At 44.7% G+C, this 12,500-nt stretch overlaps 1 protein-coding gene across 3 annotated transcripts in view; it reads right to left on the reverse strand.

Moving 5' to 3' along the window:
• LOC117365368 (solute carrier family 22 member 6-A-like) overlaps window positions 1-12,500 on the reverse strand; it is a 130,275-nt gene that overhangs the window by 77,288 nt on the left and 40,487 nt on the right. For all 3 annotated transcript variants that reach the window (XM_033955734.1, XM_033955735.1, XM_033955733.1), the window contains exon 4: window positions 8,777-8,945. In XM_033955734.1, the coding sequence (XP_033811625.1) occupies window positions 8,777-8,945 (169 nt within the window). The remainder of the gene's footprint in view (window positions 1-8,776; window positions 8,946-12,500) is intronic.

Below are 12,500 nucleotides of genomic sequence, written 5' to 3' on the forward strand. Positions count from 1 at the left end.
GTGCTCCAATTTTTCGGCCTGTTCCCCACTCATGAGCTCCTCTGAGTCCGGTATATTACATGTGTCTTCGCTCGTGAAAACCGACGAGAAGAACGTGTTTAACCTCTCAGCTACCTCTTTATCCTCCTTAATCACTCCCTTCCTATCCCCATCGTCCAACGGCCCCACCTCCTCTCTCGCTGGTCGCTTCCCCTTTACGTAACTGAAGAATGCCTTGAAGTTTTTCGCCTCCCTGGCCATCCCCTCTTCGTATTCCCCTTTCACTTTTCTAACCTCTCGGTGGCATTCCTTTTGGCATTTCCTGTGCGCCTGGTGATTTTCCTCCGTTGGGTCCTTTTTCCATCTCCGGAAGGATACTTTTTTGTCATTTATTGCCCTCTTTACTTCAGTTGACATTCAAACCGGGTCCTTTGATCGCTTGTTCTTGCAGCCTTTCCTGAAACTGGGGACGTACATTCTTTGTGCTTCCTGCAGGGTGTCCCTGAATAGGGTCCAGGTGCTTCCCACAGTCTCCATCCTAAAGATGTTTCTGAGCTTCCTCCCCACCATTTCCCTCATAGCAACATAGTTCCCTTTCTTGAAGTTGAGCGCAGTTGTTGCGGTCCTCCTTACTATGGGTGTCCCCCTTTCTAATGTAAATCTGATCGCGTTGTGATCACTGTTGCCTAGTGGTCCTCCCACTTCTACCCCTCTTGCAGGGGTTACTCATAGTTACAGCCTCTGCTTTCCTTTCTTGCAATCCCGATAGTCTTGCCAACCCTGGAGAAGCTGCTTTCAAGTGACTGGAAGGAGAGGCTTCTGGGAAGTGGCAGCACTGATAGCAGGGATGTAAAAGGTAAGAGGCTCCAGCATTACTTGCAACAATGAAGACTCCCTCCTTGTATTTATTTATTGGGCTTTACAACTGCCTTTTTGATGAAGAGATTCATCCAAAGTGGTTTACAATACATTGAATAGTAATCAGGTTGTGTTATGTTAGGTGCCATCGACTTGTGCTCGAGTCCTATTGACTTGACGAGTTACAGATCGAAAAAGAGATCAGTTTGTGCTAGTCCAGTAAGTGTCATCCCCATGGTTGTTTTCAACATTTCCAGCCATCTGATTGCAGGTCACCTTCTGCCTGGTTCCTTCGATCTTCCCAAACATAGTGTACTTCTCCAATAATCTTTCTCTTCTAACAGTGTGACCAAAATAAGAGAGTCGTAACTTCATCATTTGGGCTTCGAGTGACATAGCCGGTTTGATCTCTTCCAAAATTGATTTGTTAGTTCTTCTGGCATTCCACGGTACGCGTAAAATCCTTCTTTGGCAACAAAGCTCAAATGGTACTCTTAAGTATTTTCCCTATCCCTCTCAGCAGGCTCATAATCTACCTGTGGTACCTGGAGCAATGGAGGGATTAAGTGGCTTGTTCAGAGTCACAGGGAGTGGGCTGGGATCAAACTCACAACCTCTGGGTGCTGAGACAGCAGCTCTAACCAGTGGCATAGCGAGGGTGAGTGGCTCCTAAATTGGTGGCACCCTCCCTCCCTCACCCTCTTCTCTGCCTCCCCTGCTCCTTCCCGACCCCCGTACTGCTTTAATTTTCCCGGCAACATCATGAACTTACTACCCGCATCGGTGTCAGCTCTCCCTCTGACGTCACTTTCTAAGCGCGGGACCCGGAAGTGGCGTCAGAGAGAGAGAGAGAGAGAGCCGACACCAGTGCGGGCAGCAAGTTCGTGATGCTGCTCATGCCAGGAAAATTAAAAAGGTACGGGGAAGGGGTACACACATATGGCAGGGGGGGGTTGGGAAGGAGGGGGGTAGAAAAGTCGGGTGCTGGTGCCCCTACAAAGATGGCGCCCAGGGCGGATCACCTCCCCCTTACTATACCAGTGGCTCTAACCACTAGGACACTCCTCCCCTTCACTCGCTATTATTATTGAAGTTGGATGCAAGATTTCAAATTTAAGGAGGAACAACTTTCAGAAGCTGTTTACCTAGATAATTGGCTGTTTAAAATTACCCATCTCTTACCTAAAAGGGATGAGTAATGCAATTACTATGAAGAGCTCAGGAGAGAAAGAATGCAGACAGGTGATAGGATCAACATTCTGCATGATTTAAATGGATAGAAGAGGTTCCTGCTAGAGACACGGGGACCGTTTACCGCGGTAAACCATGCTCACCGCAGTAAATCCACAGTAATGGGGACATTTGCAACTGGTTTACCGCAGGAATGGAGACAAGACCTTTCACCGCCCCGCAGGAATGGAGACAAGATCTTTCACCACCCCGTGTAAGCGGTGAAAAGTCTTGCTCCTGTGGTAAAAAAAATTGCGCCCGTGTCAGACTCGGCATCTCTTCCCCAGCTCCTCTTGGGCCTATTTTACTTTTAGGAGTCAGCCATGCCAAGATGAAGACAGAAGGAACCCAAAACCAAAGCCTGAGACCAATGTGATATGAAGAATAAAATTACCAGACAAGAAAAGGTAGAAAAAAAAAATTATTTTATATTTTGTGATTTGAAATATGTATCCTGCTAGAGCTGGAAAACCGCAAAGCTCAGGCTGTGCTTCTTTAGCTTCCAGCTGGCTTAGGGCTCTTTCTCTGACCAGGGGGCAGTTGCTCTAGTTGCTCTCCCTAACACTATTCCTGTCATGTGTGACTGAAGTATTCTGTTAGCTTGAGTTTTCTATGTAGCATTCTGTAGTAATTTGGTTTGTTCAGTTTTCACAATAGTGGAGGGGATATTTGTGGAAAGGAAGGGGAGACAGGGGTTTTGTTGATCCTTGCTCTGTATGAGACAGTATGCTCTGTATGCTCTGTATGAGACAGTCGTATGTATGCAGTCGGTGTCAGGAACTGAAAAGCTTGAAGAAGGAGGTCAAGCGACTAGAGGACAAGATTCAGGAGCTAGAAGGATTTCACGCCACGGAGAGACACATTGAGGAGGAAGTCAGGGAACTCGAGAGATTCATTGAAGAGGCATACAGGACGAAGGTGGAAGAGAACGAACTTCAGATGAAAGAAGAAGCTACACGGATACCAACATGCAAGGGAGAGCAAGAAGAAGATTACCTCAAGGATGACACCCACAGAGGGCTATCGCAAGAGGGGGAGATTTTGGCTAGTCGAGGCCCAAAAGAAGAAAGAGTGAAGTACATTGAGGACATTGACCTGAGACCAAAGCGAAAATTGAAGAGAGGAAAGTCAGCGATCCTAGTGGGAGACTCGATCCTTAGGCATGTGGACAGCCACATAGCAGGAGGGAGAGAGGACCGACTGGTGACCTGCCTTCCGGGAGCAAGAACCAAGGACATCGTGGACAAAATTGAAATGATCCTGGAAGGGGCGGAGACAGAAGAGACCGCTGTAGTGATCCACATCGGGACGAACGATGTCAGCAGGAGAGACTACAAAAGAAGCACGCTGTTAGAACAATTCAAGATTCTGGGAAGGAAGCTGAAGATGAGGGCCCAGAAGATAGTGTTCTCAGAGATCCTACCAGTACCGAGGGCAGATGTGAAAAGGCAGGAGGAACTACAATCAATAAATACGTGGATGAGGAGATGGTGTGAGGAAGAAGGATTCCACTTCGTGAGGAACTGGACGGCGTTCTGGGGCAAGAGCAAGCTATACAGGAAAGATGGACTGCACCTGAGCGCAGCAGGAACTAGACTCCTAGCAAACTACGTCAAGAGAGGAATAGAACAGGCTTTAAACTAAGAAGAAGGGGAAAGCCGACAGTTGACAAAGGGTCGACGATTCGGAAGACGGTATCCTGTGAAGATACCGAGGGGAAAAATGGCTGAGAAGGAACAAGGGACAAACTGCAGGAGTCGACTAACCCAGAAGAAGTGGTTACAATGTCTGCAGCAAAAGAGAAGAAAATATGGACCGAAGCACAGGGAAAAGAAAGGAGGACAGCAAAATACCAGGATCTAAAGTGCATATATGCTAATGCAAGGAGCCTAAGAAACAAAATGGGGGAACTAGAAGCCTTGGCCAACGCAGAAGACATCGACATCATTGGAATCTCTGAAACATGGTGGAATGAGGAAAGCAAATGGGATAAAGCACTACCGGGATACAAGCTCTATCGCCAGGACAGAACAGAACAAAAAAGAGGTGGAATAGCCCTATACATAAAAGAAGGCATACAATCCACACAAATGGACACAGCAGAGACGGCCAGCAAGCCGGAATCTCTATGGGTTATAATACCGGGAAGGAAAGGGCCTGAAATAAAGATGGGCCTATTTTATCGCCCACCGGGGCAAACCAGAGATATCGATGAGGAAATGGAAGCCGAGATGAAGCGTGAATGCAAAAGTGGCAACACGGTTATTATGGGAGACTTCAACTACCCTGGGATAGACTGGAGGCTTGGAAGCTCGAAATGCACTAGGGAGACAAAATTCCTGGAAGCTACACAGGATTGTTTCATGGAACAGCTTGTTAGAGAACCGACGAGAGGAAATGCCACTCTGGATCTAATCCTAAATGGGTTAAGGGGACCTGCAAAGGAAGTAGAAATAGTGGGACCGTTGGGAAACAGCGATCATAATATGATCAAGTTCAAGGTTGAGGTAGGAGTGTCAAAAGGCAAGAGATCCATTGCGACAACTTTTAACTTCAGGAAAGGAAACTACGAAGCAATGAGGGAATTGGTAAGGAAGAAACTTAGGAACACTTCCAAAACATGGCTAACGGTAAATCATGCCTGGTCCTTCTTCAGGGACATGGTGAGCGAGGTGCAAAATCTGTATATCCCCAGATTCAGGAAGGGGTGTAAAAAAAATCGAACAAAAGACCCGGCGTAGATAACCAAAACAGTGAAGGAAGCGATAGGCAATAAGAAAAAATCATTCAAGAAATGGAAAAAGGACAAAACTGAGGGGAACTGGAAAGAGCACAAGAAGCATCAAAAAGAATGTCACCGTGAGGTTCGGAAAGCCAAAAGAGAGTATGAAGAGAGGCTAGCCAGGGAAGCAAGAAATTTCAAACCATTCTTCAGATATGTTAAAGGGAAGCAGCCGGCTAGAGAGGAAGTGGGACCGCTGGACGACGGAGACAGGAAGGGAGTGGTGAAGGAGGAGAAGGTAGTGGCAGAAAAGCTTAACATGTTCTTCTCGTCTGTATTTACAAACGAAAACACGTCCAACATACCGGAACCTGAGCAATTCTTCAACGGAAGTCAGGCAGAAAAATTAACATCCATAGAAGTGAGCCTTGAGGACGTTCGTAGGCAGATAGAAAAACTAAAAACAGACAAATCCCCGGGTCCGGATGGCATACATCCAAGGGTTCTGAAGGAATTAAAGGAGGAGATAACGGAACTACTGCAGCAAATTTGCAACTTATCCCTGAAAACAGGCGAGATCCCGGAAGATTGGAAGATAGCCAACGTTACGCCCATCTTTAAAAAGGGATCAAGAGGTGACCCGGGAAACTACAGGCCGGTGAGCCTGACTTCGGTTCCGGGGAAAATGGCAGAAGCACTGATAAAAGAAAACATCGATCAACATTTTGAAAAAAATGAACTTCTGATAACCAGCCAGCATGGTTTCTGCAAGGGAAGATCGTGCCTAATGAACTTATTGCACTTCTTCGAAGGGATCAACAAACGGATGGACAAAGGAGACCCCATAGACATCATATATCTAGATTTCCAAAAAGCCTTTGACAAGGTGCCCCATGAACGTCTACTCCGGAAACTGAAGAACCATGGGGTGGAAGGAGACGTACATAGATGGATCAGAAACTGGTTGGAGGGTAGAAAACAAAGGGTAGGAGTGAAGGGTCACTACTCCGACTGGAGGAGGGTCACGAGTGGTGTCCCGCAGGGCTCGGTGCTCGGGCCGCTGCTATTTAATATCTTCATAAATGATCTAGAAACAAGAACGAAGTGCGAGATAATAAAATTTGCGGACGACACCAAACTATTTAATGGAGCTCGGACTACAGAGGACTGCGAAAAGTTGCAAAGGGACTTGAACAAATTAGAAGAATGGGCGGCGAAATGGCAGATGAAGTTCAACATTGAAAAATGTAAAGTATTACATGTGGGGAGCAGAAACTCGAGGTACAACTATACAATGGGAGGGATGTTATTGAATAAGAGTACCCAGGAAAGGGACTTGGGGGTAATGGTGGATATGACAATGAAGCCGTCAGCACAGTGTGCAGCGGCCGCTAAGAGAGCGAATAGAATGCTTGGTATAATCAAAAAGGGTATTACAGCCAGAACGAAAGAAGTTATCCTACCGTTGTATCGGGCGATGGTGCGCCCGCATTTGGAGTACTGCGTCCAATATTGGTCGCCGTATCTTAAGAAGGATATGGCATTAGTCGAGAGGGTTCAAAGGAGAGCAACACGTCTGATAATAGGTATGGAAAACCTGTCGTATTCTGAGAGATTGGAGAAGCTGGGTCTCTTTTCCCTGGAGAAGAGGAGACTTAGAGGGGATATGATAGAGACTTACAAGATCATGAAGGGCATAGAGAGAGTAGAGAGGGACAGATTCTTCGAACTTTCGAAAAATAAGAGAACAAGAGGGCATTCGGAAAAGTTGAAAGGGGACAGATTCAAAACAAATGCTAGGAAGTTCTTCTTTACCCAACGTGTGGTGGACACCTGGAATGCGCTTCCAGAGGACGTTATAAGGCAGAGTATGGTACTGGGGTTCAAGAAAGGATTGGACAAATTCCTACTGGAAATGGGGATAGAGGGGTATAGATAGAAGATTACTGCACAGGTCCTGGACCTGTCGGGCCGCCGCGTGAGCGGACTGCTGGGCACGATGGACCTCGGGTCTGACCCAGCAGAGGCATTTCTTATGTTCTTATGTATTATTTGTGTTTATAAAATGACAATTGTACAAAATAGTCTCTTTTTATACTTTAATAAAATAAGTTCAGTATAAAATCATAACTATTCAAGGCTTGTGCGGGTGGGATCTGACAGTTTGCAGGGCGGGGACGGGGTCCGAGCTTGCAGGATGGGGATTGATCTCGCATGGACGGGGCAGGGACGGGGACAAGCTCATGGGGATAGGGCGGGAATAGCAATAAATTTTTTCCCCGTGTCATTCTCTAGTTCCTGCCCACTTAAACCATGCTGAACAGGCCATCCCCAGATTTTCAGTGCTACTTTACTGCATGTTGCTGTTGAAAATCTAGTGTGATGGCTGTGGAATTTACCAGTTTGTTCCGGGGCAGTCCAGGAGCAGAGTAGGGAAGGAGCTGGAAGTTATGCGGATAGTGGTGATGTTGAGTGATGGTTCCCATTGAGCTAACTGGGCATGTAGGTACATGCTGGACATCTGCTGTACCTGCATAATTTCCAGATGGCTCAGATGATCCAAATATTCACTGTCAGTGTCCGGATATGGCCCGACACAGAATATTTGGACCTCATTGAACTGGCAGTTGTCAACATTTAAAGAAATGCTGATTGTGCTGGTTGAATGTTGACCTGTGTATTTTTAAGGGAAGAAATAGTGACTGAAAAAGTAGGTACATATTCCTGAAAGTGTGAAAAAAAAGGAACCAAATCCCCACAAGTGGATAACAAAACCAAAAGAATAAGGTGGGTGTGAGGCCTTTTTCTATTTTGTTGTTCATTATTTTGCATATATTGTTTACTTCTTTGTTGTCTTGGAATTCATGTAAAAATGCCAAAAAACCTTTTCAATAAAAATTTATTGATACTAAAATTTAAAAAAACCCAAAAGAGTAGGGTTAAATCTTCAAGCATCCAACCAAGGAAATTCAAAGAAGTCTAGGCAAAATCTAAATGCTTCAAAAGTTCTATCAAAAGGACCTGACACAGTTCATGTTTCTGATCTTATGAGCCTGCCTCAGGGGGTCAGATAAATGCTGTGGATGGGCTGACTAGATGGGCCATTTGGCCTTTATCTGCCATCATATGTTTCAGAAGTCATAGAAAGCCTCTAAAAGACCTTCTTAACTATCTGTCCCTCAGTTCTAATGCCCAGTTTTGTCATTGGATCTCTGTGTCTAACCTTGTAGTGAGTTACTTCCCCTCCCTGTTTCAAGCTCTATTTCCCAGCATAGGGAAATGGATTTGATATGTCACTTTTCTGTGGGTACGATCAAAGTGGTTTGCATATACTATATGCAGGTACTCTTTCTGTTCTTAGTGGGCTCACAATCTAAGTTATGTACCTAGGACAGTGGAGGGCTACGTGACTTGCCCAGAATTAAAAGGTGCTGAAGTGGGAATCAAACCCAGTTTCCCAGGTTCTAAGTTTATTGTAATAAACATTAGGGTACTCCTCCACTATTTCCCAGTGTGTGACCTTGGAATACATCCCTTCATCTCCCTGTGCCTCAACTCTAATCCCCAGTGTGTGACCTTGGAATACATCCCTTCATCTTCCTGTGCCTCAACTCTAATCCCCAGTGTGTGACCTTGGAATACATCCCTTCATCTCCCTGTGCTTCAACTCTAATCCCCAGTGTGTGACCTTGGAATACATCTTTTCATCTCTCTGTGCCTCAACTCTAATCCCCAGTGTGTGACCTTGGAATGGGTCATTTTGCCTCCCTGTACCTCAACTCTAATTTCCAGAGTATGACCTTGGAATAGGTCGCTTTAGCTCCCTGGGCTTCAGCCCTAATTAATAGTGTGTGACTTTGGGATGAGTCGCTTCACCTCCCTGGGCCTAAGCTTTAATTCCCAGTTTCATCACTGATTCTGTGCAAGAACTTGAGGCAATTCATTTAATGTGTGCTGTACTTATAATGAATTTGAAACATCTCCTACCAGGAATACAGGAAGAAGACATAGAAGGGAACAGACACAGCCAGCTGGAGCCAGCGCCAATCTCGAATGATGTAGGCTATGCCCACCAGAATCAGTTGCCCCAGTGTGTAGCAGTATCCACTCAGCATCCCTGTGATCGTGCGACGGTATGTCGGTGTCCACTCTACAACTGTATGATAAAAATAACTTATTTATATACCTCTCCTTATGCAGACCTACCAAGAGGACAATTCAATAACAGTATGCTTATAAAGATACCAAGATAGCGACTAGGGCCTATTCTAAAATGGAAAGCAGACATATCCCTAATTCTATATGTTCTATAGCAGGTTATAGGTGCCAGCTCTGTGGGTGCTAGAGTAGTGTTTCTCAACATGGGGTATGCGAGGCATTTGTGGGGGGTACACAGTGCATGTCTCCTGCCCCCCCTTCCCCCAGCGGCATGCCCCCTTCTACCAAAGCTGACCCAGAAGGCTTCCCTTCGATGTCAGAGCTGATGTTGAAGGGAAGCCTTCCGGGTCAGCTGGGGTGGCTCCACAGCCCAAGCAACACCAAGCTAACTCCAGCGATGAAGAGCCATCCTCCCACTGCCTGTCAGGGAGTCCAGAGTCTATACAAGGTCCAGCACAGGTACTAGGATTCTTTTTTTTTTTTTTTTTTAATCATTTCAGATTTTACATCACCATAACAACTGGGATATTTGAAAACAGAAAAATACCCCCAAAAAATAGAATATTACAAAAAGTACCATAAAGTACAATAAGGCAAATATTTTTTTAAAGTTTGTCCACCACATACAGTAACAGCAATAAAATCTCTAGATGGAAAGGGAAATAAGTCTAAAGTAATCTTTTAAACTATAAGCATCCTACCCCTAAAAATCCCTCCTCCAAGCCGGTTTATCAGTTAACATATGAGATTGCATTATAACATTAACATCCTCTCTAGTTCTCAGAAAATTTTCCAACTGTTTAAGATCATAGAACTGAAACTGTTTCCCCTCAAAAAGAATGCAACAAACACATGGAGAACGTAACTTAAAATTAGCTGATAAAGCCTGCACCTTAGGCCTCAATGCCAAAAAGGCCTTGCACCTAATCTGTGTGTGTCTTGCTAAATCTGGAAAAATTCTTATTTTTGATCCTAAAAAGTTTGCTTCCATATATCTGAAGATAAGTTTCAGTACTGAATTGTGGTCCAACTCAATGTGTTTTTTTGCGTTATCACCTTCAAAGAGGATTCCAGAAAAGCTGTCAGGCCCATATTGCCCCCTTTCATTTCAGGGCCTTTAGAAATTAAATCACCCGAACTTCTAATTCCTTGCAAATATGTAGCTTTAGTAATCGGGGGTAATGAATTGGCGGGCATTTTCAAAATCTCAATCAGATATTTCTTGATCATATCTACAGCAAACACCAATGGAGATTTAGGAAAATTTAATACTCTCAAATTATATCTCCTGATTTGATTTTCTAAATATTCCAGGCATCTTATATAATTCTTATCTTTTATTGCAACAGCCTCTACTGCTTCCAAAGTCTGAACTTTTTCTTTCAATATTTTCAAATCTGAGGAACAATGTGCCTGAAGAAGAACCGCTTCCGAAATATCTGTTAAATCACCAGTATTTTGCTTACCTGTACTTAGCACCGAGTGATACGTGTCACTAATGGCCTACCATAGCCCCCTTTGCATATGGGATCTATTTGCAAAGTAGTGTCCTCAAATCTGCACTGACTGGCGGACACACCAGTTCCTGGCTTAGGGGAGCCGCATGTTGAACAGGGCTCAAAGATGCCCCTTCAACACTGCCACCTGAAATTTCCATTGTGGGGTCAACCGAAAAGAGGGTGGATTCTGTCCTGCTGTGGCTTGAAAGCTATCGAGCATTGCCTACTTCATCGCACTCTCCACAACTGAACGAGCCTAAAAATCACTGATTGGGAGATATATTACTACTTTAATTGCACTGGGTCAGTTCTGGGTAGCTGCTCTACTCTTTTCTTCCAATCTTGCAGTCACTGTGGGTAAATAAGGTATTTCTTTAGAAGGATGGGGAAAGGGAAGAAGTTTGTGGAAAGATGAAATACCTTGAACTGAAGATCTCCATTTTAAAACTTACTTTCTCTTGGCAGCTCAAAAAAATCGCAGACTGTGGAGCAAGCCTGGTCTTTATTCAAGGACACGGTGAATGAAGCACCAAACCTGTATATCCCCAGATTTAGAAAAGGGTGCAAAAAGAACCGAACAAAAGACCCGGCGTGGATAAATAAAGAAGTGAAGAAAGCGATAGGAGATAAGAAAAAATCATTCCGGATGTGGAAAAAGGACAAAACCAGGGAAACCTGGAAAGAGCACAGGCAACATCAAAAAGATAATACAAAGAGAAGCTAGCCAGGGAAGCACGAAATTTCAAACTGTTCTTCAGATATGTTAAAGGGAAGCAGCCGGCAAGGGAGAGGTGAGACCACTGGATGAAGGAGATAGGAAGGGAGTGATGAAGGAGGAAAAAGAAGTAGCGGATAGACTAAACGTTTTTTTGTCAGTATTTACAAGAGAGGACACATCCAACGTGCCGGAACCTGAAAAAATCTTCAAAGGAGATCAAGCAGAAAAATGAACATCCATAGAGGTAAGCCTCGAAGACGTACTCAAGCAGATAGATAGATTAAAAACAGACAAATCTCCGGGCCCAGATGGAATCCACCCTAGGGTTTTGAAAGAACTAAAAGAAGAAATAGCGGAATCACTACAGCAGGTTTGCAATCTACCCCTGAAAACAGGGGTGATCCCGGAGGAATGGAAGATAGCAAATGTTACACCCATCTTTAAAAAAGGATCGAGAGGTGACCGGCAGAACTACAAACCGGTAAGTCTGACATTGGTCACAGGGAAGATAGCAGAAGCGCTGATAAAAGACAGCATCGAAGAGCATCTAGAAAGAAATAAACTGATGAAAACAAGACAACATGGCTTCTGCAAGGGAAGATCGTGCCTAACGAACTTATTGCACTTCTTTGAAGGAATTAACAAACAAATGGATGAAGGGGCCCCCATAGACATTGTATACTTGGATTTCCAAAAAGCCTTCGACAAGGTACCCCATGAACACCTACTACAGAAACTGAAGAACCATGGGGTGGAAGGAGATGTACATAGATGGATCAAAAATTGGCTGGCGGGTAGGAAGCAAAGGGTAGGAGTGAAGGGCCACTACTCAGACTGGAGAAGGGTCACGAGTGGTGTTCCGCAGGGGTCGGTACTTGGACCGTTGCTGTTCAATGTATTTAATGACCTAGAAACAGGGCCGAAGTGTGAGGTTATAAAATTCGCAGATGACACAAAACTTTTTAGTGGGGTTAGGACTAAAGAGGACTGTAAAGATTTACAAAGGGACCTGAACAAACTGGGAGAGTGAGCGAATAAATGGCAGATGAACTTTAATGTAGAGAAATGTAAAGTCTTGCATATAGGAAACAGAAACCTGATATACAGCTATATGATGGGAGGGCTGGTAATGGGTGAAAGTAGCCTAGAGAAGGACTTAAGGGGGTACTGATAGATAAGACGATGAAGCAGTCGGCACAGTGTGCAGCAGCCTCAAAGAAGGCGAACAGAATGCTAGGTATTATCAAGAAAGGTATTACAACCAGAACGAAGGATGTTATCTTGCCGTTATATCGGGCGATGGTGTGCTCACATCTGGAGTACTGCGTTCAGTATT

Source organism: Geotrypetes seraphini, chromosome 8, assembly GCF_902459505.1.
Source record: "Geotrypetes seraphini chromosome 8, aGeoSer1.1, whole genome shotgun sequence".
Lineage (NCBI taxonomy): Eukaryota > Metazoa > Chordata > Amphibia > Gymnophiona > Dermophiidae > Geotrypetes > Geotrypetes seraphini.